General features: G+C 41.6%; 1 protein-coding gene across 1 annotated transcript in view; it reads right to left on the bottom strand.

The window, feature by feature from the left end:
* Positions 1–26386, bottom strand: part of LOC126198894 (cholinesterase 2-like) — a 53175-nt gene that overhangs the window by 19388 nt on the left and 7401 nt on the right. Inside the window, exons 3-7 of the mRNA XM_049935512.1 lie at positions 24997–25261; positions 17988–18173; positions 14049–14248; positions 3900–4062; positions 1710–1879 (exon numbers count right to left, since the gene is read on the bottom strand). Coding sequence (XP_049791469.1) covers positions 1710–1879; positions 3900–4062; positions 14049–14248; positions 17988–18173; positions 24997–25261 — 984 coding nt within the window. The remainder of the gene's footprint in view (positions 1–1709; positions 1880–3899; positions 4063–14048; positions 14249–17987; positions 18174–24996; positions 25262–26386) is intronic.

A 26386-nucleotide genomic window follows, 5' to 3' on the forward strand; every position in this document is an offset into this window, starting at 1 on the left:
CAGACAGAGCAAGGAGTAGATCAAAGGCAAACTAGCTCAGGCAAAGAGAGCATTTTTGACGTAAGAAATTCGAGTATCAAACAACGGTTTAATTTGAGGAAGAGAGAATATCCATCTCGAGCAATGCATTGTATGAAAGTGATTCTTGTATTGTGGAAAAAACAGATAAAAGATAATCGAAGCGTTTGAGACGTGGTGCCTTAAAGATAAGGAAAGAGGAGCTTCTCCGCAGAATCGGCAAGGAAAGAGATATCGAAGAAAGAAAGAGATAATCGGACAGGTGTTGAGACATCACGGAATAACTTCCCTGATACCAGAGGGAGCTAGGTAGGTTTGTAGATGTAAGGAAAAACAGAGACTGGAATATATCAAACAAATAACGCCGGCACAGAAGCAAAGATGTGGTGGGCCGCATCAAACCAGACAGAAGAATAAGAAGGTACACTTTCTCTCCATTAATATTCAGACAAGCTGCCGTGAACTTTCATCCAATCCCATCATGCAAGTCTGACGCACACCGTGCATCGGTGCTCAGCAGAAGAATTCAACAGCTACGATGGTCCGTATGGGATCCAAACTCAAATGCTCAAATGTGTTTGAATTCCTAAGGGACCAAACTGCTGAGGTCATCAGTCCCCACACTTACACACTACTTGAACTAACTAATGCTAAGAACAACGCCCACACCCATGCTCGATGGAGGATCTAACCTTCGGCGGGAGGAGCCGCGCAATCCGTGGCATGGCGCCTCTAGCCGTGTGGCCGCCCCGTCCGGCGAGATGCAAACAGGGCGGGGTGGTGTAGTGGAGTGGAACCGGACTGATATACTGGAGAATGGCGATTTAATTTCTTCGCTAAAGGCAAATGCTCGGTAAGTGCCTACACAAAAGAGACGACCAACCACCTTCCCTCTCCCCCGCAGTACTAGCTTGAAATGTGTGAAATCTTATGGGACTTAACTGCTAAGGTCACCAGTCCCTAGGCTTACACACTACTTAACCTAAATTATGCTAAGGACAAACACACACATCCATGCCCAAGGGAGGACTCGAACCTCCGCCGCGACCAGCCGCACAGTCCTTGACTGCAGCGCCCTTGACCGCTCGGCTAATACCGCGCGGATACTAACTTGAGCTCCGTCTCTAATGACCTAGTTCTCCTTTCATTCTTACTACCGCCCAAAACTTAAACATAACTGAGAAGTGAGACAAAATGTGATATACAGGATATCGGCCGCTCGATTAGACTGTACGGCCTGCAGAGATTTTTTGTTTTGTTTTCATTTAAGCGAATTTTTGTGATGTCCACAAATTGCAGCACCTTCTAAGCTTTTGGCGCTAATTAAGGCCATATAAACATGCTCTTTTCCAAATGTACTTCTGACGAAAAAGCAATTCTGGTAGCCGGAGTTTTTGTTTGTAAGCAAGAAGCAAAATACTAACTTCCATACATGTGTCTTTAAAAATACTTTTACAATTCCTTAATAGCGATATTTTTTTAAAAAAAGCTTTTACCCACTATTTCACCCCCGTAGGTTAAATTTGCAAAAATCCTGAAACACATATTTCTTTATTTCCGACCAAGAAACCAAAAACCAATTTTCGTAGGTCTACCTTAATAGCGGCATTTAAAAAAATACCATTCTAAAGGACGCCTATAATATAAGTATGTTTTATGAAACAAATGTGATTATTGCAGGGAACACTTACGTCACTGATTGCTTGTGTCTTGTTCACACTGAACCCTTCGGATCCGAAGTAAAACTCTTCGACCCGTTTGGCAGCCTCAATTCTTTCCTCCTCTGTGGGAAGAGGAATTTGGTCGGCCACCGACTGCACGAAGGTCTCAGAAGCTTCTGACTCGTTCATAAATCCCGCCACTGTAATAAACGCAACAACAAACAAATCAAGTGCAAAGAAGACTCTTTGTACTCAGCGCCATATTTATATCACGTGCTGATATTTATTATAAAGGAAGAGAAGATGGTGTCGTCGTCAGTCTGGACTGTAATTATGAGATCACATGCCACTTTCTTCCGTTCACAACAACAGCTGCGAGAAACTGGCACGCTCACAACGAGTCGGTTTACCGTGGTGATCCAAGGATGCGCCGATTTCTCGACTTCGAAGAAGGCGTGCTGTGTCACATGGAAGGGAATCCGACGCTGAGTGTCCCAGACATCGTCAGTGCCATGCGCAGTTGTAGAGCTCATGGCTCAGTCCTCGTCTCCTTAGTGCGCAGGATATTTGAAAGTAATCACTTTAATTCCCAGTCTAAATTTCTGTAGGTTGTAACATTATAATACACATATACGTATTTAAAAAAATTTCCTTCATATACTTTAAATACTTTATTTCGATTGTCTCGTAAACCTTAAAAAATATTCATATATGCAAAGAAAGCTTATTGATCTATGTAGATAATAACGCAAATAACTACAATTTATACTGTATCAGTGCTGGTAATGGAAATGTTAGGGATACCCATCGAAGTATAAAAACGCACTGTGCAGCGGCGTTTCTTGACGCGAGTCTTGTGACGTAAGAACCTGTGAGCTGCACAAGCAATTGTCTGCGGACTCTGACGTCATCAGAAGCGCGAGTTGCGTGCTAAGTCAGGGTGAGGAGAAGTTTTAATCAGCGGCATTCAGCTCCATTCACATCAAGATACTGCCCCCCCCCCCCCCCGCCCCCGCCTTACCAGCGTCCCAAGTCATTGTCACCAATTAGTTCCCATGTTCATTCCTGTTATTGAAACAACCCGAGCGTCGATTGTTCGAAAAGAAACAAATATATCAGAATTAATTTTGGAAACAGGAGTAAAAGTGTTTTTCAGTGCGCTTCTCTCTTGAGATAAATATTGTTTAAAAGCAAATTTGTTCTTGCAGATGAAAAGTACATTCATTTATGTGAAAGTAAATTAATTCCTTTCACTTCAAACTGAAGACGTTATTTAAGAAAGCAATTATTCATGCTTGCTAATTTTACGTAGGCATGTGATGTTGTTTTGTGGGTTGGCCTGGTTCGTATTTCGGCGTTGCAATTGTGTTGGTACTCAGTGGTAGCTCCTTTATTTAAATAATTCTAAAGTTAATTGAAATTTCCTTTCGTGTTTCATCGCCACTTCCCAAGTCAGCAAGCGTGAGTGAACGCTGATGTGAGGTTGCGCAACAGTCTTCAGTTAGTCAGTATGTGAGTTATTTAATCCTGATTCATTTCATTGTGTGTTTAATAAAGAGTGTAGTAATAACGGAAATTTTTCGCCTTATTATTTCGTGACTTTAGGTACTGCAAACGCGTCTGTATTCTTCCGTTGCCGCATGTATTCAAAGTATTCCTTACTCATTACTGTCCGCAATTTTAATTATTTAGTGAACAGACAAGCTCCAATTAGGCTGGCGACAGTTTTCTTCATTTATTCCAAAAGTATTAGTAAAGTTTATTTTTTTATGTCCTGAGTACCACGGTGCGCCTTTTCGTTGGAACAATACGTCAATGACTGCACAGTTTTTGACAACTGAACTACATTTAACTGGAATTAGAGTAGGCGGAACAATTCGTTCTCAGAGATTACTTGTTGTAAACCTGTCCCTCACTAATCGGTGTTACATTTTCACATTTTCCCTCGGAACCGACAGGTTTGCCAAATTTTTCTTCTTGTCAGTCACACCTGAACACTGTCAAATATATTTTCGCAAAAGCCGGTTATGTAAATGGAGACGTTACAAGTTGACATTGTGATACAAAATATTCCTTGATTTTTACAGTCATAAAGGTGTATTTACTTGCTCTTTAGGACTGAGACCCACTTGAGAACTCCTTACACATCAAACTTGGAGTTGTGGCTGGAACAGCTCTATATCGGAAGATCTGGAAAATAACAGGGCAAGAAATACTTACGTAAGGCGAAAAAACTGGCTTCCCCCGATGTGACGCCGGCCATGAAGGGCACCCTGTTGTAACGGCCCTCACTCAGGCTGACCTCAGGCAGTTCGGTGATCACCGCAGAGTCGGACGGTGCCTCTACCACTGGAGCGAAGGCTATCATACCTGGTGCCCCATCCTGCGGAAGTTCCGAAGTATGCACCATTAGTAATCCGAAATTTTTAACTTAGCACATTTTACTTTTCAGGATGTTACTGAGCTATTAGTGCGTGTGAAGAATCTACCAAGCTGTCTACAAATTCTGGATGGACCATAAAAACACCAATAAATCGAGAAAACATAAACTAATTGAGACGTAAATTGATTATATTCCTGCAATATCACAGCGGCAAAAAATAACAAAATGCTAATCAGTGGCGTTGTAAATTGTGTTAGTTGAGCTGGGTGGTTATAATTAAAGTGCAGCTGTGGGCTCCAATTAAACTAGACTTATGCAGTTGTACACGTTTAGTTGTAGATGGTTCCTAACCAGTTACGAATTTCAGAAATGTGCTGAAAACCGTGAAAGTGGCGACCCTGTTCATGACGTCAGCAGAGTCAATTTGAATGATCTGCTTAGTTGCCGTCTAGTTTAAATACGAAACTTACATGAAATTTGAAATTTGTTAATTTCGTGAGTATACGCAAACAGATATATGTAGAAAATATGTGCGTTGCAAATAAATTTGTATGTTGTAAATATCCTCCTCTCCCTCTACAGGGTGTCCCATTTATCTTGACCACCTAAATAACTGTTTGTCCAGAAGCAAATTACAAAATGTTTCAAGCAAATGTTCTGTAGCTGTCAGGGGGACATCAATCAGCATAATTGCTTTCATTGTAGCTTTGTTTTTTACAAAGATATGAACAGCGGTATGACTTTTTAAACGGCACCCTGTATTTTTTATTCGGTAATTCATTTCCTCTTCTAAAGATCTATTCGAAAATGTATCACAGTGTCCCATTCACTGAAACACGACGTTATGAATTACATAATACAACATTGACGTTGACGCTCCCAGCGCTTAGTGCAGGTACTCGGGTTAATGGAACACATCCACGTGCTGACGTTGACAGAGGACAAATGTAAACAAGCAAAATGCACACCCGCCATTGCGTCCATCATCGTCAGTTGAAGAGTTGTGTTAGTAGAATGTACACCACCAAAGAGAAGGTAGAAATGCTACTCACGGAGGTTCGAGTCCTCCCTCGGGCATGGATGTCTGTGTGTTGTTCTCAGCGTAAGTTAGTTCCTTCCTATAAACTGCATCGACATAACGTTTCTTTTATTGTTGTTGTTGTTGTTGAAGGTAGGCGAAATGCTACGCGGGCAGCGGAATTGTACACATAGCGACATCCTGACAAGAACCCACCTTCCCGACGGATGCTTTCTCGTCTTCCTGCGACGCTTCAGGAAACGGGAAGTTTCAACCCACGACAACGCAATCTTCGTAGCACTTGCACAGACGAAACTGCCGAAGGTACTGTTCTCGCTTCTGTTGCTATGAATCCACATGTGAGCACACGACAGCTGCCGGCCGGGGTGGCCAAGCGGTGAAAGGCGCTACAGTCTGGAACCGCGTGACCGCTACGGTCGCAGGTTCGAATCCTGCCTCGGGCATGGATGTGTGTGATGTGCTTAGGTTAGTTAGGTTTAAGTAGTTCTAAGTTCTAGGGGACTGATGACCTTAGCAGTTAAGTCCCATAGTGCTCAGAGCCATTTGAACCATTTGAACACGACAGCTTGAACACGAGATTTGCATTCCTAAAATCAGTGTACATCGTATTCTTACACGGCACTGGTTCCATCCTTACCATGTACACCTACATCAAGAATTGCATGGGAATGATTTCCAGGGTCGTGTACAGTTCTGTCAGTGGACACAGCTGTAAATCCTCGCCAACCCGAATTTCTTCTCCACTGTTCCATTTACCGATGAATGATCCTTCTCAAACAAAGGACAGGTAAATACAAGGAACATGCATTATTGGACCAGCGACAATACACGACGGTTTAGACAGGTGGAACACCAGCGTCAGTGGAGAGTTAACACCTGGTCTGGGATGCTTGGTGCTACAATTATTGCTCCTTATTTCATCAATGGTAGTCTAAATGGCACAGCGTATGCCAACTGCATCTGACGAATTCTTCTTTCTCTTCTGGATGTAGTGCCGCTAAGAACCAGAATGCTTATGTAGTATCAACACGATGGCTGTCCAGTACATAATGCCTTGCGAGCACGTCGTGTTCTGAACCGAAGGTATCCTGCCAGATGGATTGGTCAAGGAGGAACAGTTTCTTTGCCTTTTGGGTCTCCTGGTTTAAATCCTCTGGACCTTTTTCTTTGAGGGTGGTTCAAATGGCTCTGAGCACTATGGGACTCAACTTCTGAGGTCATTAGTCCCCTAGAACTTAGAACTAGTTAAACCTAACTAACCTAAGGACATTGTAACGTTCCCTGGCAGCACACACACTATTAATAAACTAAAATTTAATTGTACTATATATGCCGCTATGAAGCAATTTGTATATACTGTAATTATTTAACAAAAAAATACTATTTAATTTTGTGTAAAGGACATTCGTTGTTATTGTAATATTTTCTGTAATAATATTCTCGATGTATTTATGATTGTAATATTTCTATACTCATAATGTAATTACGAAATGTGTCAATATCTGCGATAAGAAAAATGTAAAATACAGCCGCAGATTGCAAAGAGACAATAACGGTTGAGAGTCGTATAAATAGGAATACATAGTGTGCATTCTTTGTCTTCTTCCTCGAGAGCTGAGAGAGAGAGGAACCTGTGACGTAGCATTTTATGAACGGGTAGACTTCATCTGTCTGTATCTAAATTTAGCCGTCATTAGAGGAGAAATTACAAACTAATGTAAGTTGAACTATTGTTGTGGTCTAAATACATTATAATTTATCAAAAGTGTGTATTACTAATGTAAATTAGCTTGCCCATGTCATCTATAATATTTCTTTAAAGAATTTTCAGCATTTTTTAGCAATAATTGCTGGTGTTGCTGGGCTGTGCCGCGACCGAACGATTTGCAGCGGCGGCACATTTAAAAAATTGTTCCGCTAAGAAAAATTAACCAAAACCGTAAATCGGGAGCAGATAAAGATTAGCAGCGAATTAAGAAAATGTTTTTTCTTTCACAGCGATCCTGAGACTGACGGAATTATTTACTAGTTTCACATTTGTGCATTCATAGGCGGATAGTTAACGTTGAAATTTAACAATTTATTGGTTCTTTCAAATGACTTAAATGTATAGTGAAGTGTGTTTTATCAATGATAATTAAACGTCGGCTTGGCAGTATTTAACCATTTTCTGCTAATAGAGACAGTCTTGTGTTCCATAGCTAACGCCGGGAGGAATTCAGTAAATATTTAAAAAAAAACCCACTGCATTTAGAAAATGTGTGCCAAGGCCAAATTATGTAAAAGATTTAATTCTCAACTAAATATTCTTAATCAGTTAATATGAATTTATCAGCATGAGAGGGTTGACTAAGTTCACGTAATTTTAAATGTACTTAACTCTGTCTAAATGAATTTTTATTACCACACGTAAATATGAGGTTCTACAGCAAAGTTCGTACTAAAACAAAAGGGCAAATAACAAAAACAATTTAAAAAGTAACATTTACAATCCCCCCCCCGTACTTTTTTCAAATCAAAATCATTTCATTTCGTTTTAACTATTTTTTTTAATTTAATTTAATTTCATTAGATTGGCGCCCAATAACTCGGGGCACGAATATGCAGTGGCCACAAAATACCCATGAGATAACTAGGGAATTATTATAGTCGAACTTTGTTGGAGAACAATTAATAATTTTTTCATGTATTGTATGTATTGCCTAACCAATATTGTGTGGTAATACCTGTATATGATTTTTTGCATGAGAACACTATATACCCAGAGGCAAGCTGAAGAAGAGAGCTCATTATATCGAAAAATTAATTACCTACCACAATACCAGGGGGCAGCTGCACCCAAGATAGACCACCAAAAGGTAAAGTTACAGTGTACTTGTCCTGTGGGTAGTAAAGTAGCCTCAGTGCAGTGTTCTCGGATCATTAGTGGTGTGCTTGTTGTTAGTGTTCCTTTTCTTAAAATAACAGGACATTTGAGTAGTTAGTCATCGAAGTATATAATAAGTGTGTTTCAACAAATGACCATTTCTTGTGTGATTATGTCAGTGAAACCTGAGTGTTAGGATATTTAGTTCAGATTTTGTTTCTTTTGTTGACTATGGTTAGATTGCGTAGTCAGAAAGATATAAACATAGATAATGAACAACAGTTAGCAAGCAGTGATACCGAGTTAGAAAGTGGGGCACAAAGTAATGTTAGTGGCGTAGTTCAGGAAGTACAATGTGAGAATCTGGGGGCAGAAGGGCAAGAAATGTTGCCACTGCTCGCCAGTGATTCAGTTGAAAGTAGAAATACTGTACCACCCACAAGCACTAGACACGGACCAGAGAGTGGTGAGGTGTCAGATGTGCAATCATTAAGAGTTATGTTCGAGCGCTTGCTCAATTTCCAAGCTACGTTTATGCGTGAACAAGCAGAGCGTGATCGACGCCAGCATGAGAGAGATTTGCAGTTAATGCAGTCTTTGGAAGTTATGCAAAGTGAGATTGTTAGTTTGAGACAAAACTATGAAACCATACCCAAAGCGGTACAATAACTGAGCGAAAGAGTAGATAATATCCAGGTGGCTAACGCCAGTATCGTGGGTGAAATCAGTGTACTGGCTAACAGGATGGAACAATTAGAAATTGACACAAGTCAAGTAATTGAGCACAAAATGCCCGAACAAGTGCACAAAATTGACACAAGAATCTGGGGGCAGAAGGGCAAGAAATGTTGCCACTGCTCGCCAGTGATTCAGTTGAAAGTAGAAATACTGTACCACCCACAATCACTAGACGCGGACCAGAGAGTGGTGAGGTGTGGCAGCGGAATGTCAACCGTCGTCTTGCGGAGCTGGAAGACAGCTTGCTGCACGGCGACGCACAGGCGTGTGTCACGCCAGCCTGGTCCAACAATGATAGGCATATAAATACAGCAGTGAAAATTTGCGACTGCGAGACGGAACAGGCAACCAATGTTAGCGAAACAAACAAATGTCACTCCAAAATAGTGATTGAAGAAAGCCTGATTAAAAACCGACAGTTTCAGATCTTTACAACGGAGAAGAAATCTGTTCACCCTGTAGTATTTATCAAGGGATTTAGAAACATTTTGCCTAGCGTTTGGAGTCATACACAGAAAATACAGTTCGTTATGTCTTACATACAAGGAGATGCTGCGTTATGGGCAACCGAAGCAGCTGACAGTTGCGACACATATGAGCAATTTGAAAAGGCATTCTTGGCCAAATATTGGTCAACATGTATTCAGGAGAGATTACGGAAAGAGGTATATAATCCAGAGCCGTATCCCCCAAGATTAGGCAATTTGCGAAAATATTTTGAGAAATACATTAATAAGACCCGTTACTGGGACGAGCAGATTTCATCCCGGGATTTGATCAGACTTTTGAAATCACACTTGCCGATACACGTAAAGGAAAAACTTATACACGTACCGGAGAACGACATGGAACATTTCTTGTCTGTTCTGGACTCAATTGACCTGATTCAGGAGGATGTTAAGGCAGCCTCTGAACAGGCTAGAAGTGCCTGTGCCTAATTGTAACGCTATTAACATAAAATGTAGGAATCAGTGGATACTACATTTAGACAATCATTCTCTAGGACAAAATCTCTATTATCCAGACGTACAAAGTGATCAATTAAAAGAAAATGTGGACGCACTTGTGAACAAAGCATCACAGTCCGAAAATTTGAACTCAATGCAACAGCAGGATTTGGTACAGTTATTATCTAACTATGCAAATGTATTTTCAGAACGACCAGGAATTGTTAAGGGGTATCAATACAATATCGAGGTGAAGCCTCACAAAAGCTACTGTCGAGCCTCATACTCCACATCACACACATACATGTCCGAGGCAGGATTCGAACCTGCGACAGTAGCGGTCTCGCGGTTCCAGACTGCAGCGCCTAGAACCGCACGGCCGCTTCGGCCGGCCTTTGGGGGGTGCATTAAAGGCGTTGTCTATCGCGATATTCCAACAACTCCAGAGGACATGCAGGAACGTATCGTGCTTGCTTGTAACTCTCTTCAACAGGCAATACTGGAAGCAGTAAATGATTGTTTCATTCAACGAGTGCACCAGTGTATCGGTGTCCAGGGTCACCACTTTGAGCACCTTTGAATGTTCTGCTTCTGGGCAATGGTACTGGAGAGTCAAAGTCAATTTTGTGTTATGTTTTTACTTGGTTTTCATTTGTTTTCTGACAACTCCAACAAGTGGACGAGTTTGTGATCCCAGGCTCAAAGTCACTGTTGTGTTATGTAATTAATAACGTTGTGTTTCAGTGAATGGTACACTTTGATACATTTTTTAATAGGTCCTTAAGAGAGGAAATGAATTACCGAAAAAAATACAGGGTGTCATTTAAAAAAGTCATACCACTGTTCATATCTTTGTAAAAAAACAAAGCTACAACGAAGGCAATCATGCTGATTGATGTCCCCCTGACGGCTAAAGAACATTTCCTTGAAAAATTTTGTAATTTTCTTCTGGACAAACAGTTATTTAGGGTGGTCAAGATAAATGGGACACCCTGTATATCACTATAATAGATGTAAGAGGAATCATGACACCATGTCTGAATAGTATGTTTAATTTATATGAATATATGTCAGTTTTAATCGCATTTATAGCCTGTTATATAAATAACATATGTGTTTTAACGCCTGTAAAGATGGTGCTTATAAGTTTAATTTGTAGCTGTACTATGCTTTTTTAAAATTGTTTTAATAACCAGTTATGTTTCATTAGATTTGTATGTGTGAACGTCCGAAAAAGAGGCGGATATTTGTCAAAGTTCATTGATATTAGTGTTTTTTGTTATATTCTTTTCCAGTAGGCTTCATGAGGTAATTGCAAACAAATAGCATACTGATAGGGCTTTGACTCACTGAACAATATATGATACGTCTCACCTTTTAATCTCTGTATATAAAAGGCAATGTCCAGACTCGCCCAGCCGAAACTGCTAAGGACAGAAAGTTGAAATTTGAAGAGGGTGTGGTTTAAGAAGGGATTTTTCGAAAGTTCACTCGTAAGGGGGGTGAAATAGGGGATGAAATGTTTTTTGAAAGCCGGCCGTTGTGGCCGAACGGTTCTAGGCGCTTCAGTCTGGAGCCGCGCGACCGCTACGGCCACAGATTCGAATCCTGCATCGGGCATGGATGTGTGTGATATCCTTAGGTTAGTTAGGTTTAAGTAGTTCTAAGTTCTAGTTGACTGATGACCTCAGATGTTAAGTCCCATAGTGCTCAGAGCCATTTGAACCATTCTTTTGTTTTTTAAAAATGTGTTGCTGATGAAGGAATTTTGAAATCTGACTTCCGGTAATTGGTATTTGGTTTCTCTGTCAGAAATAAAGAAATTTTTTTCAGCGTTTTAGGAAATTTAACCCCCATTGGGGGTGAAACTTTTTTTTAAAATAAACCATAACTGAAGACAACTAAAGTATTTTTAAAGCTACATCTATGAAAATTAGTGTTTTACTTTGCGGTTACCAATTCAGTGTTTTTGGAAATTCAGTCCCTAAGAGGGTGAAAAAAGTTGTAATGTTTTACGAAATATTTCATTACGACCATATTTTCAAAGCTAAATCTATGAAAATTTGCATTTGCCTTCTCCGTTAGAAATAAAAAATACGTGTGTCACTTGTTGGAAATTCATCCCCTGTGGGGGTGAAATAAGAGATGGAAATGCCCTGTGGCTAGGGCCTCCCGTCGGGTAGACCGCCTGGTGCAAGTCTTTCGAGTTGACGCCACTTCGGCGACTTGCGTGTCAATGGGGATGAAATGATGATGAAAGACACACAACACCCAGTCATCACGAGGCAGAGAAAATCCCTGGCCCCGCCGGGAATCGAACCCGCAAGACCACGAGCTGAGGACAAATAAGAGATGAAAACCTTCGAGGAAATATTTCATTACGCAAGTATTTTTAAAGCGAAGTCTATGAAAAGTTGTATTTGGCTTCTTTGTTAGAAATAGAAAAATATACATTCCACTATTATGAAAACTCAATCCGTAATGGAGTGAAATAGGCAGAGAAATGTTTTATAAAAACATTTCACTGTGAAAGCATTTTAAAGCTAAAATCGGTATTTGGCTTTTCGATTAGGAAAGAAAGAAATACGTGTTTCACTGTTTCTGGAAATTCAACCCCTTATGGGGTGAAACAGGGGGTAAAGATTTTTAAGAAACCTCTACGAAGTATGTCAAATATTCGAATACAATGTACAGTACGTTCCGAAATTCTGCTGCATATCGACTTTCATCATATTGGCCTGTAATTTAGTGGCTTACTTCTATTGCCTTTCTTGAATAATAGTGAGACGTGTGCAACTTTCCAGTCTTTAAAGTACGGATCTTTCGTCGAATACGCGGATGTATATGATTGTTAAGTGTGGAGCTATTGCATCAACATACTCTAGAAGAAACCTAAAAGGTATACAGTCTGAAGGGGTAGACTTGCTTGAATGATTTAAGTTGCTCCACTATTTTGAGGATATCGACTTCTACGTTACTCATGTTGGGATTAGAATTCTGGAACATTTACTTCGTCTTCTTCGGTGAACGAATTTCGAAAAGGTCTCTTTAGTAACTCTGCTGTAGCACCACTACCATGGACAGTATTTGTACCGTTATCGAGCAGTGACGTCATTGATTCTGTCTTGCCGCTAGCAGACTACATACGACCAGAATCTCCTCGGTTTTTCTGCCAGGTTTCGAGACAAAGTTTCATTGGTAAAACTATTATAAGCATCTCGCATTGACGTCCGCACTAAATTTCGATTTACTGTAAGGGATCGCCAATGTTGGGGATTTTGCGTTGGTTAAAATTTGAAGTGATTTTTTTCATTGTTTCTGCAACAGTTTTCTGACCTGTTTTTGTACCATGGGGGATCAGCTTTGTCGTTTGTTAATTTATTTGGCATGAATCTCTCAGTTGCTGTCGATACTATTGCTTTTGATTCAAGGTACATTTGGTTTACACTTATATTGTTATTTTGGAAGAAATCCAGACTATCTCTGAGGAAGGCGTCAAGCGAATTTTCATCTGCTTTTTTGAACAGGCCTTTCGGTCCACGGAGGTTCGTAAAAAGCAAATGTATTTATTTGGCGATACAAATATTGGCAAGTCAGCCTTGATCGAAAAGGTTTTATCGAAAAAGCAGCACGTTTATTTGCCTTTTCTTCCGAATTCGGATTTGGTGGGTACGACAGTCGTATCCACAAGGTAATTGTTTTTGTCGAAGGGCGACCAGTTACTGTTAATGTTAAAAACAAACCTGGCATGGTTATTACACATCGTGGCTTGGTTATATTTGTATCGAATGAGTTTAGTATTGGTGATGAAGTTTTAATTTCCCGACTTGAAGTCGTACATGCAGATTGTCATATTGTTCATTGTTGCAACCCTTGTTCACAGTACGAGCAGCCCTTAGCGGCTCGCCATCTCACAAGTGTTCATGACGTCGCCTTTCCGGCTTAGATCTTTTTTAATATGTGACTTGTAAGTACTGCATCTTTTCGAGTCAGTACAAACTTTAATTTTATTAATGTACTATATACCTAATATGTTTTAGAACAGTTAGTCTAATTCTGAAGACGACGCTCATAGTAGCGTCGAAACCAGGTCAATTTTGACTTAATATTTGTGACCGAGGGCTTATTTGTTCCAATATAGACATATTTTTCTTTTATTTTTGGAGTATGTGGGAGTTACGGTATTCAGTCTCGCTACGACAGTCCTGTCTTCACAAATCCCTGTATCTCGTTTTGACGCTCGTTATTAGCTGAGGATTATTACTGCTAAGAGGATAAGTGTGCTTCCACAACCGTTTACTATTCGAGTGGGCTCGTGAACTAATTGCTCGAATTAATTTTGATAGAGCTAGGGCTGCGTTAAAGCTGCAAGGTTCTTTCGTGAGCAGACACTTACGATCTGGGCCGTCGACAGGTCATCCGGGTCGGCCGCCCTCAGGAAGGCGGCGAGGCGTTCGTCGTCCAGTGTGGCGTTGTCCCCCTGCTGCTGGAAGCCCAGGGCGGCGCCCAGCCGGTAGGCGACGTCGCGCGGGCTGGGCTGCAGCGCCCAGGGGGTGGAGGCGACACCGCTCTCCATCACCGCTGCCCGGAACAGGCCTGCGGGCACAGACGCGTCAGCTGGTCGTCACCTCAGTCTCAACACGACCAAGCCGTTTACACACGGGGGGAGAACATACTCTAAGGGGAGACGATGCAATCATATCTACGTCTAGAACAATATGAAGGATATTCTTTCTTTCCTTTCTAAACGGTTGCTTTTCTATTTAATCACGCTAGTGGCAACTGCTGTACCATGAGCGCCTTGATATAATCAATAAAATTCTTTTGGGTCTGTGACCCCTTTGTCAGTGTGTAAAACTTCCAAATTTTCGGTCACTATTGCAGCTTGCCTTCCGCAGGGTGTTTTTTCTCTAACTGCTGAATACTCGTATATTGGCGGAAGAAGCTATCATCGAATTCTGATAGGCTATTGAGGATGAGGCGGAGGTGTATCAGACATTATTTTTACTATACGATGCGATACGATATTGCAGTGCCTGTGTTATTCTGATTACGATGCAAAGGCACTGTGGCGACTACAGTCGTTACGAAATAAATTAACTGAATTCGAAATTGCGAATAAAGACAACCATCAGCTGTAGAAGAGAAAGATGACAATGAAAATTTGTGCCGGACTGGGACTCGAACCCGGTTTTCCCGCTCTTCGCGAGCGTTCGCCTTACCTTCTCATGACAAACTACTCACAAGGGAACCTCCCCATCGCACCCCCCTCAGATTTAGTTATAAGTTGGCACAGTGGATAGGCCTTGAAAAACTGAACACAGATCAATCGAGGAAACAGGAAGAAGTTGTGTGGAACTATGAAAAAAATAAGCAAAATATACAAACTGCGTAGTCCATGCGCAAGATAGGCAACATCAAGGATAGAGACAGCTCGGGAGCGCCGTGGCCCTATGGTTAGCGTGAGCAGCTGCGGAACGAGAGATCCTTGGTTCAAGTCTTACCTCGAGTGAATTTATCTTCTTTATTTTCGCAAAGTTATGATCTGTCCGTTCGTTCATTGACGTCTCTGTTCACTGCAATAAGTTTAGTGTCTGTGTTTTGCGACCGCACCGCAAAACCGTGCGATTAGTAGACGAAAGAACGTGCTTCTCCAATGTGAACCGAAAACATTTGATCGCAAGGTCATAGGTCAACCGATTCCTCCACAGGAAAACACGTTTCATATATTCTATACGACACTGGTGACGGCATGTGCGTCACATGACAGGAATATGTTGTCGACCCACCTAACTTGTACACTTGGCGAATGACTAAAAATATTCTTCTACCTTGCCCGATTTAGGTTTTCTTGTGGATGCGATAATCACTCCCAAAGAAGTGATGAAAATAAAAAATTAAAGTTTTCACTCGAGGGAGGACTTGAACCAAGGATCTCTCGGTTCGCAGCTGCGCACGCTAACCACGTGACCACGTCGATCCTCAGATTTCGCTCTGCTTGATGTTGCATATGTTGCGCATGGACTACTCAGTTCGTAAATTTGCTTATTTTTTTCATAGTTCCACACAACTTCTTCCTGTTTTCTCGATTGATCTGTGTTCAGTTTTTCAAGGCCTGTCCACTGTGCCAACTTATAACTAAATCTCAGGGGGGTGCGTTGGGGAAGTTCCCTTGTCAGAGAAAAAATTAAAACTAGAATTAGAAGAATTTAGGTGCACCGTAGAGGTTCTGTAAGCAGAAATCCATAGATCTCTGGTTCTCTAATCCGACCCGGAGGAAACATACTTATATCTGTAGCTCGGAAGGACAATTGACACACAAGTTGACTGTAGTCCCTCAACGGACTGAATCTTCACCTTGGCGACGGTCATCATCGCAAGGAGGAGCCCGAAGCTTGACGTGCCACGACACGATTATGATTACTCATAAAGACAAAATGAGTAATATGTGAATGATTCAATATTAGTACTGTAATTCATTATTTCTGGCCACGTTACAGTACTGCAAGTTTTGTAACACATAGCATTATTTTGTACTCTACGGTGACAAATAAACAATCTTGACATACTTTTACAAAAATGTTAAGGCGACCACTCGCTACGAGCGGGAAATCCGGGTTCGTGTCCCGGTCCGGCACAAAATTTTCATTGTTGTCATTTCATTTTACAGCTGATGGTTGTCCTCATTCGCATATGCGAATACATTTAATGCATTCTGTTTAATGGTGTTTTCATTGTTTCTTGTCACTGGTGGAAATAGACGTTCTTGATTGGGGTGTACTTTAGTGCTAGGCACTCGTGTATATAAGCGAATGGGAAACGGGCGGCAGCATTTACTCACAACCAAACCTCTAGACGTCACACTGTCATATCTGTACCAAACGTTGTATATCGATAGAGTATCAACCAAAACTCCGATTTAGTTTGTGATATATGCTGTCGTCCAGGGGAAGCTGCGTAAAATGGAAGGAATAAGTACGACATGACCTACAAAGCACAGGAAATAATGTCTGCGAGCGTCTGTCGTGGGGAGCTCGTGTGGTGAAATCGGTAGAGCGTTAGTTCATTGTACCAAGGGTACTGGGATCGACCAATGGTCACGCCAGTTTCTGAACTGTAGTACGTGTAAAACTATTATATGACACAACATGCTCCTCACTTGTAAAAGGACTGTACGGAATTTATAGATGTACAGCGGTGCTGCCATCTAGCAGTCAATTACTGTTCTTCTTGTTGTCTTTGTTATTATTATTACTATTAATACTTTCACAAGTGTGATGCAATTGTTCCTTCATTCTTCTGTTCCGATTCTCAGTGTTTATTCTTGGTTGGTTGGTTGGTTTGGGGAAGGAGACCAGACAGCGAGGTCATCAGTCTCATCGGATTAGGAAAGGACGGGGAAGGAAGTCGGCCGTGCCCTTTTGAAAGGAACCATCCCGGCATTTGCCTGGAGCGAGTTAGGGAAATCACGGAAAACCTAAATCAGGATGGCCGGACGCGGGATTGAACCGTCGTCCTCCCGAATGCGAGTCCAGTGTCTAACCACTGCGCCACCTCGCTCGGTAGTGTTTATTCTGTGAAACTAAAAATGTACCCTATAGGTTTGATACTTTCAAGTAAACGAAGCGAAAGCTATACATTCCGAACAGTCCTTTTACATGTCAGGAACGTATTGTGCCATATAATAGTTTCACGCTTACTACGGTACAAAAACTAGCGAGGGATCATTCGTACGACGAAATAACGCTCTTACGACTTCCCCGCATGAGCTCCACACAGCAAACGCTCACAACTGTGCTTTATTTGTGCTCCGGAGGTCATGTGGTACTTATTACTTACCGCTTACTCACATCCTCCTGTACGGCAGCACATTGCACGAATTGTATTCTATCGAGATGCAACGTTCGGAACCCATTTCAGTGTCTGACATCTGAAGGTTTAGGTGTCAGCACTTGCTGCCTAATGCTTGGCTGAGGCGTGCCAGGACGCTGTGTACCCGGGGCCGCTGTGGTCTCCCGCGACTGTGTGTGTGTGTGTGTGTGTGTGTGTGTGTGTTTGTTTGTATGTGCGTGTGTTGCTTCGCGTGAGCTGCAGTTCCGTAGTGCTGTTACTGCTGGCAGCCAAGTCAGTACACGCCCCCTAATTTCTGTTGGCTATTTCTATCGCCCCTCTAATCTTCCCCCTTGATCTAACACTCTAGAACTGATACTCTAGCACAGCAATACTCAAAGTATCGCGTATCTACGCTATTCTCTCACTTGCGATGCAGTTTCGTAAGAGGAGAGACGTCTTTCCAAGCCCTAAATAACTGTACATTTTATCTTAACACTCTTACCTTCGGCTTTTGGCGAGAGGAACAGGAATGACGATGAGGCACCACCAGCGCTCTCCCCGAAGGTGGTGACCTTGGTGGGGTCACCACCAAAGGCCGCAATGTTCCTTTGTACCCACTGCAGCGCCAGCAGCTGGTCCTTGAGGCCCGCGTTCCCCGGGATGTCGTCGTTCTGCAGGCTCAGGAACCCTGCGACAGGTGGACAAAGTGATCTCCTGACGTTCAAAGCGACGATGAACCTTCGCCTCCTCCCTCCAGATGTTTCCCAGTGTGTCCACAATGAGCCTACCAGACAAAGGCTTGGTGTGGCAAAACTGAATACTACGCACACAGAAGGCGGTTCAGATCCCTCCATTAGAGACGTTTAAAGTAAATTCCGGGTGTAATACAAGTGCTGAACATCCACCAACTGAGGCGTAGCGCCGTATACCGATCCTGCCTTTGAGGCGGCTTAGTGGGAGATGTGTCTCAGAGCTGGATAGTGACAGATGGTGACGCGAGACTGGACGCGCACGTAGTTTATGTATCAGCCGATAGAGGACAATATTGGATCGGGGGACTGTGATTTTAGTTTCGATTGTTCCCACTAGAGAGCACTAAAGTAATAGAATGTTTTTCATAAACTGTCCTAGTATTTTCATAAAGTGTTATTATGTCTTTTTGTGTATGAAAAATGTTATAAATGTGTTTTAGCAGTATGAATGATGCGTGAGTGTGGTTTAAGTTTAATATGAAGATAATTTTTTAACGAGTTATGTAGTAGGATTTAGTGTGGGAACTTTTCGAAGAAGTATGGATATGGACAAAGGGATTTTTGTAGAATAGTTTTGTAAAGTAAGTTTATGGTAAAGGGAAAGTTAATTCAGGTATAAATAACAATAGTAAATAGCTTTATGCATAAGCAATACTTCAGCATATTAGATAATTACGTGGGTAAAAACTACAGTCGTTAGCTTTACTATATTGCGATTGGTTATTGATGAAAAAGCGCGAATTGACGCTGGAAAATGTTGTTTTGCTATTGGCTGTTGAGTAAACTGACCAATGGTAAAGCAATATTCTTCGCGCACCTTTCTCTGCTGGTAGAGAAGACTTAGAGTATTCTAGAGAGGAGTCGGAGCCTAGCCATGAAACAGTTCGGACGTGTATAGTAGTAGTTCCGATTGAAATGATAAGTTGCCGGATCTAGCAGTGTTTCATACATCAAAACTGTGGTAAAGTAACGGCATAATTATTCCGATGGGCGTGTAGAAATTTCGGAATTTTTAAGTGAATTTTGTGACGAGAAAAGACATATATTCCGCGTGGCGTATTGAGCAGGTCGGTGGCTAAAAACTGTGAGTGCATTTGGTACCGACAGACTTAATATTTGGCGAGCATTCTCAATCAAAAACAATCAGTATTTTTGTAGCTATTACGTTTTCGGGAAATGTAACACAATAAGCATGCTAACGTGAATGGAAAGGATTGTGAGTGACTGTGTTAAGACTAGCACGGAGTTGGCAGTGATACTTGTTCACCTAAGTTTCAGAAACAAAATTTCCAACCTTTCATTTCGTGTGAAAACTTTCTCCCGAAACGTAGATTAGAGACTTTAATTGCAGCCTGGTTCACGTCGAAGTACAGTAAGTTTCGCTCGGCTTCCCTACTGATGATATGCTGAGACAATGTTCACAGGTTCGTCGTAAAGGGACGGAAAGAACCGTGCCACTGCACCGCCTTTGCACATCATTGTGCAAAGCTAAATATTCGACTTTCCTGGGACCTCATGCCGTAAAGCCAGACATTCGAACATCAAGAGACACTCTTATTCGAAGGTGTTCATCAAGTATCTGGATCCCTGACTTCGATCCAGAACTGCAGTTGCGAAGGTGTATTCAGCTTCGACCAATAACCTGTACTTGGCCTAAGATGCCTACGACTATCCTGGAGCATGAAGGACCGTATTTAAATTATGAAGACAGGGAAGAGATTGAAGAAATGTGTGCTGAGATAAGGGAAACTATTTAGAGAGTGAAGGGAGACGAAAATTTAGTAGTCATCGGGGACTGGAATTCGATAGTAGGAAAAGGAAGAGAAGGAACAGTAGTAGATTAGTATGGAATGGGGGTAAGGAATTAAAGAGGAAGCCGCCTGGTAGAATTTTGCACAGAGCATAACTTAATCATAGCTCACACCTGGTTTAAGAATCATGAAAGAAGGTTGTGTATGTGGAAGAGGCCTGGAGACACTGGAAGGTTTCAAATAGATTATATAATGGTAAGAAAGAGATTTAGGAACCAGGTTTTAAATTTTAACACATTTCCAGGGGGAAGATGTTGATTCTGACCACAATCTATTGATTATGAACTGTAGATTAAAACTGAAGAAACTGCAAAAAGGTGGGAATTTAAGGAGATGGGACCTGGATAACCTGAAAGAACAAGAGGTTGTAGAGAGTTTCAGAAAGAGCATTAGGCAACGATTGGCAACAACGGGGGAAAGAAATACAGTAGAAGAAGAGACGAAATAGTGAAGGCAGCAGAGGATCAAGTAGGTAAGAAGACGAGGGCTAGCAGAAATCCTTTTGTAACAGAAGAGATACTGAATTTAATTGATGAAAGGAGAAAATATAAGAATGCAGTAAATGAAGCAGGAAAAAAGGAATACAAACGTCTCATAAATGAGATCGACATGAGGCGCAAAATGGCTGAGCAGGGATGTGTAGAGGGCAAATGTAAGGATGTAGAGGCATATATCACTAGGGTTAAGATAGATAATGCCTACAGGAAAAGTAAAGACACCTTTGGAGAAAAGAGAACCACTTGCATGAACATCACGAGCTCAGGTGGAAACCTAGTTCTAAGCAAAGAAGGAAAGGCAGAAAGGTGGAAGGAGTATGTAGAGGGTCTATACAAGTGTGATGTACTTCAGGGCAATAATATGGAAATGGAAGAGGAAGTAAGTGAAGATGAAATGGGAGATATACTGCGTGAAGAATTTGACAGAGCACTGGAAGACCTAAGTGGAAACAAGGTCCCAGGAGCAGACAACACTCCATTACAACTACTGATAGCCTTGGGAGAGCCAGCCCTGATAATCTACCATCTGATGAGCCAGATCTATGAGACAGACGAAATAGCCTCATACTTCAAGATCAATACAATAATTCCAATCCTAAAGAAAGCAGGCGACGACAGGTGTGAAAATTACCGAACTATCGGTTTAATAAGTCACGGCTGCAAAATACTGATACCAATTCTTTACAGACGAATGGAGAAACTGGTAGAAGCCGATCTTGTGGAAGATCAGTTTGGATTCCGTAGAAATGTTGAAACCCTACGAATTAGAAGATAGATTAAGAAATGGCAAACCCACGATTGTAGCATTTGTAAAGTTACAGAAAGTTTTTGACAATGTAGACTGGAATAATCTCTTTCAAATTCTGACGGTGTCAGGGGGCAAAAACAGGGAGCTAAAGGCTATTTACAATTTGTACAGAAACTATATGGCAGTTATGAGTCAAGGAGCATGAAAGGGAAGCAGTCGTTGGGAGGGGAGTGAGACAGGGTTGTAACCTATCCCCGACGTTATTCAATCTAAACATAGAGCAAGAAGTAAACGAAACCGAAGAAAAAATTAGAGTCGGCATTAAAATTCATGGAGAAGAAATAAAAACATTGAGGTTTGCCAATGACATTGTAATTCTGTCAGAGACAGCGAAGGAGCTGGAAGAGCAGTTGAACGGAGTGGGCAGTGTTTGGAAAGGAGACTATATGATGAATATCAACAAAAGGAAAACGAGGATAACTGAATGTAGTCTAATTAAATCGGTTGATGCTGAGGGAATTAGGTTAGGAAATGAGAAACTTAAAGTAGTAGAAGAGTTTTGCTATTTGGGGAGCAAAATAACTGATGTTGGTCGAAGTAGGGAGGATATAAATGTAGACTGGCAATGGCAAGAAAAACGTTACTGAAGAAGAGAAATTTGTTAACTTAGACTATAAATTTAAGTGTCAGAAGTCTTTTCTCGAAGTATTTGTATGGAGTGTAGCCATGTATCGATGTGAAACGTGGACAATAAATAGTTTAGATGAGAAGAGAGTGGAAGATTTCGAAATGTGGTGCTAAAGAAGAATCCTGAAAATTAGATGGGTAGATCACGTGGGTAATGAGGAGATACTGAATAGAATTGGGGAGAAGAGGAATTTGTGGCACAACTTGACTAGAAGAAGGGATCGATTGGTAGGACATGTTGTGAGGTATTAAGGGATCACCACTTTAGTATTGGAGGGCAGCCAGGAGGGTAAAAATCGTAGAGGCAGACCAAGAGATGAATACACTAAGCTGATTGAGAAGGATCTAGGATGCAGTAGTTACTTGGAAATGTGAAAGCTTGCACAGGATAGAGCAACATAGAGAGCTGCATCAAACCAGTCTGAGGACTGAAGACCTTAACAACAACAACAAGTTATGAAAAGGCAATAAGTATATCTCCGTTTTTTGTGTATGAGAGTTTCATTATTCAATTGATAAGAAGCTCTATGACGTCTAGGACTTGTCTGACAACGTGATAGAAGACGAAATTCGAGACGATATGGAAAACTTGAGATCAAATAAGAAAGAAGGGATAGCTAACATTCTATCGAGATTTCTAAATTCTTTGGGTCAAGTGGCAACCAAACGACTATTCAAGTTAGTGTGTAGGATCGATAAGACTGGCGACGTACCACCAGAGTTTCGGAAAACTATCGTCCACACAATTCCGAAGATAGCAAGGGCAGGTAAGTGCGTAAACTAACGCACAATCAGGTTAATAACTCTTGCACCCAAGCTGCTGACAAGAATAAAATACAGAAGAAAGGAAAACATAACTGAGGTTCCGTTAGGTAACCATCAGTTTTGCTTTAAGAAATGCAAAGGCACCAGACAGGTAGTTCACATGTTGCGCTTGATAATGGAAGCAAGTGGCTGGTCCCAGCGGAGGTTCGATTCCTCCCTCGGGCGTGGGTGTGTGTGTTTGTCCTTAGGATAATTTAGGTTAAGTAGTGTGTAAGCTTAGGGACTGATGACCTTAAAAGTTAAGTCCCATAAGATTTCACAAACATTTGAACATAATGGAAGCAAGGTTGAAGAAAATCATTATATGCTCATAGGATTCGTCGATTTTGAAGAAGCGTCCAGCAATGAAAAATGGTGCAAGATGTTCGAAATTCTAAGAAAAATAGGAGTAAACTCTAAGCAAAGACGGGTGCAATATGTGCTAGAACCAAGGGGGAACAATAAGATTGGAAGTCCAGAACAAAGGACTCGGATTAAAAAGGTTTAAGAAAGGGATGTAGTCTTTTGCCCCTACCGTTCAATCTGTACACCGAGGAAGCGATAGTGGAAATTAAAGAGAGGTCCAAGTGTGGGATTAAAATTAAAAGTGAAAGAATATCAGTGATAAGTTTCCATAATAACATTGCTTTCCCCGTTGAGAGTGGAGAATCACAGGAACTGTTGAATGGAATGAACAATATAATGAGCACAGAATATGAATTGGGATCAAATCAAAGGTAACGGGATATACAGAAATGAGCATAACGATTAACTTAACATGGAAGTTGAACACGAAGTAAACGAAGTTGAGGACTTCTGGTACCTAGTCAGCCAAATAACCCATGATGGACGAACCAAGGAGGATATAAAAATCAGACTAGCGTAGAAAAAGAGGGCATTCCTGGCCAAGAGAAATCTACTGGTACCAAAAATAAGTATAAATTTTGAGGAAGAAATTTCTGTGATGGAGGTTTTTCTCAGAATCGGCGAAGAAAGGAACATATGGAAAACATGGACAAGAAGAATGGGCAGCAAAATAGGATATGTGTCATGAAATCAGGAAATAAGCTCCATGGTACTAGAGGGAGCTGTGGAGAGTAAAAACTGTAGGGTAAGACAGAGATCTGAATACATCCACTTAATAATTGACGACGCAGGGTGCAAGAGCTACTCTCAGATGAAGAGGTTGGCACAGAAGAGGAATTGGTGGCGGGCGGCATCAGACCAGTCAAATGATTGATTGATGACTCAAAAAGAGTAATATTAATAGGTTCAGTAAGATGACTTGATGTGGGGATGTGACGAACAGTAAGAAGGAGCTATGTCGTTTGGAAGTGCTCACGACCACAACACGAAGTTGGCTGATTTGTTGGTGGAACGAAGAGTGACTTCTCATTGGATTTCTTATAACTTAAAAAAATACAGCAACCAGCCAAGACACTTTTCGGATTATTACACATATGTAACTGGTGTAACACCTTTATAGATTAGCAGTCACATTAATGTCACCCCCTGTCCGTTGCCAGAACCTTTTATACCGCAGATCACTGCACATGAACAGTTTACGACAGTCAGAGCCTTTTCGTAAATGTTTCCGGTCTTGGAACGAAACCAATCATCATGCCCTTTAGGACGTCAGACAAATCTCTCCCTTTCTGCGCTACCCCCAGGCCTTTACTGTTCTCTGTGACCCCCTCCCCCCACCCCCCACCACCCGACACGCTTTGTATACCCTCCACTGCGACTGCTGCCACCTGAGGTGTGTCAGTGGTTGTTGCACGTTGATGTCTAAAACAGGCGGTGGTCACATTAATGTGGGTGGACCGTCTATAATATTGTCTAGATCACGTACGATGTAAAATATTAAAGTGACTAGTTCTAGTGACTAAGCAATCATCTTCAGATCTGAAAACAAACAATTTTATCATGAGTGCTATAAATCTGATTTGTTTCCTCAATTTCGAAAATTTTTGTAAGGTCAAGGTTGAGCGGTTAAAACTTAACTTCAGGCAATTTTCTCTTGTTTACTTGTTCCCAGATTTAAATATGGTTGCTTAGTTAACTGAAACTATTTACTATATTTTAATGTACAGGACCTAAATAATTATTAAGAATTATTTTTTTTTAATTTTAATAGATTATTTTTTTGTCTGGTTTGTTTTGGTGAGGTTTGGGATTGAGAATGGGGGCGATGCCGTGATTAGGTACTCACCCTGAGGACCCACGCGGTAGTTGAAAGTGACTAGGAGGACACCGTTCTCCACGAAGTAATCTGGTGCCTTTCCGTTGGACGTGCCAGCAGTGAAGCCTCCGCCGTAGATATAGAACATTATAGGCAGTGGAGAGACGTCGTCCGTCTGGGGTACGAACACGTTGATGTGGAGGCAGTCCTCAGAGCCCAGGCCAGACTGTGAGCAGCTGGGGCCGAAGATGAGGGCGTCCCTGACTCCAGTCCAGTTGGTTGCCGGCAGCGGAGCCTGCACACACCGGCGGCTTGCAGCAGACGGAGGTGACGCGGGCGTGTTACACAAATAACTTAACATAGTCGCGTGACTACTTGCATTTTATGAAACATTTTAACACTGATAGCTGCCCTCTGCAACCTACATACAGCTTTTTTTTTGTTATTTCTACAAATTAGGGCATTTCAGTTGAAAGACCCACACGCGTGTCTGTCTGTAGGGAAAACTCAGGAAAACTGTGTAGTCTAAGGTATTCCTATTTTTAAGGTGATGAGCGATAGACGGAAACGCATAGAAATCATTAATTATAATCTGCAACTATAGAAGGACAATATCGAATAGTCTAATTACCTAAGGATCGACTTGAGTGGGGAAAGTGGCCCTTAATTTGAAACTCAGAAATAAGGGATTAAAACCTATTTTAACAAAGAACTAAATGTCTTTTATTGTAAAACATTATTCGAATTAAATTATTTACAGTTTTCACAAATAACAGTCAAATTGTACTCCTCCTGTACAGAGTTCGTGGGCCCAGAGGGAGCACAATTCGCAGTAAATCCACTGCTCTTCTGGTCTTGAATCTGAAAATATTTCATCACGACGCTGTCTGAATTCATCAGTGTCATCAAAAAGAGCTCTTTTAGGTTTGGGTTTCGGGACGTCCGGCCGGAGTGGCCGAGCGGTTCTAGGCGTTACAGTCTGGAAACGCGCGGCCGCTACGGTCGCAGGTTCGAATCCTGCCTCGGGCATGGATGTGTGTGATGTCCTTAGGTTAGTTAGGTTTAAGTAGTTCTAAGTTCTAGGGGACTGATGACCTTAGAAGTTAAGTCCCATAGTGCTCAGAGCCATTTTTTTCGGGACGTCCGCATTTTCTATTTACTGCCTTTCCTTTCTTCGCCTGCTTTCAGTTTTTCCTTTTTCCTACCTTTCCATATTTCCCGCTTGTGGGTACTCTTTATAAGAAGTTACTGTGACGCCGCCGAGTACTTTTTCGGCCGCTGCTTTTCCTTTTTGCTCCCACCAAAGTGGCCAGAAGCCGCCGCCCAGATGGCCGATTTGCAGCAGTGACGCCATTGTACAAAAGCTGTAGACCTTCTAATAGCATGACCGAACTTTCAGTAACTAGAGAAGGATTACGTA

This window comes from Schistocerca nitens, chromosome 8, assembly GCF_023898315.1.
Source record: "Schistocerca nitens isolate TAMUIC-IGC-003100 chromosome 8, iqSchNite1.1, whole genome shotgun sequence".
Classification (NCBI taxonomy): Eukaryota; Metazoa; Arthropoda; class Insecta; order Orthoptera; family Acrididae; genus Schistocerca; species Schistocerca nitens.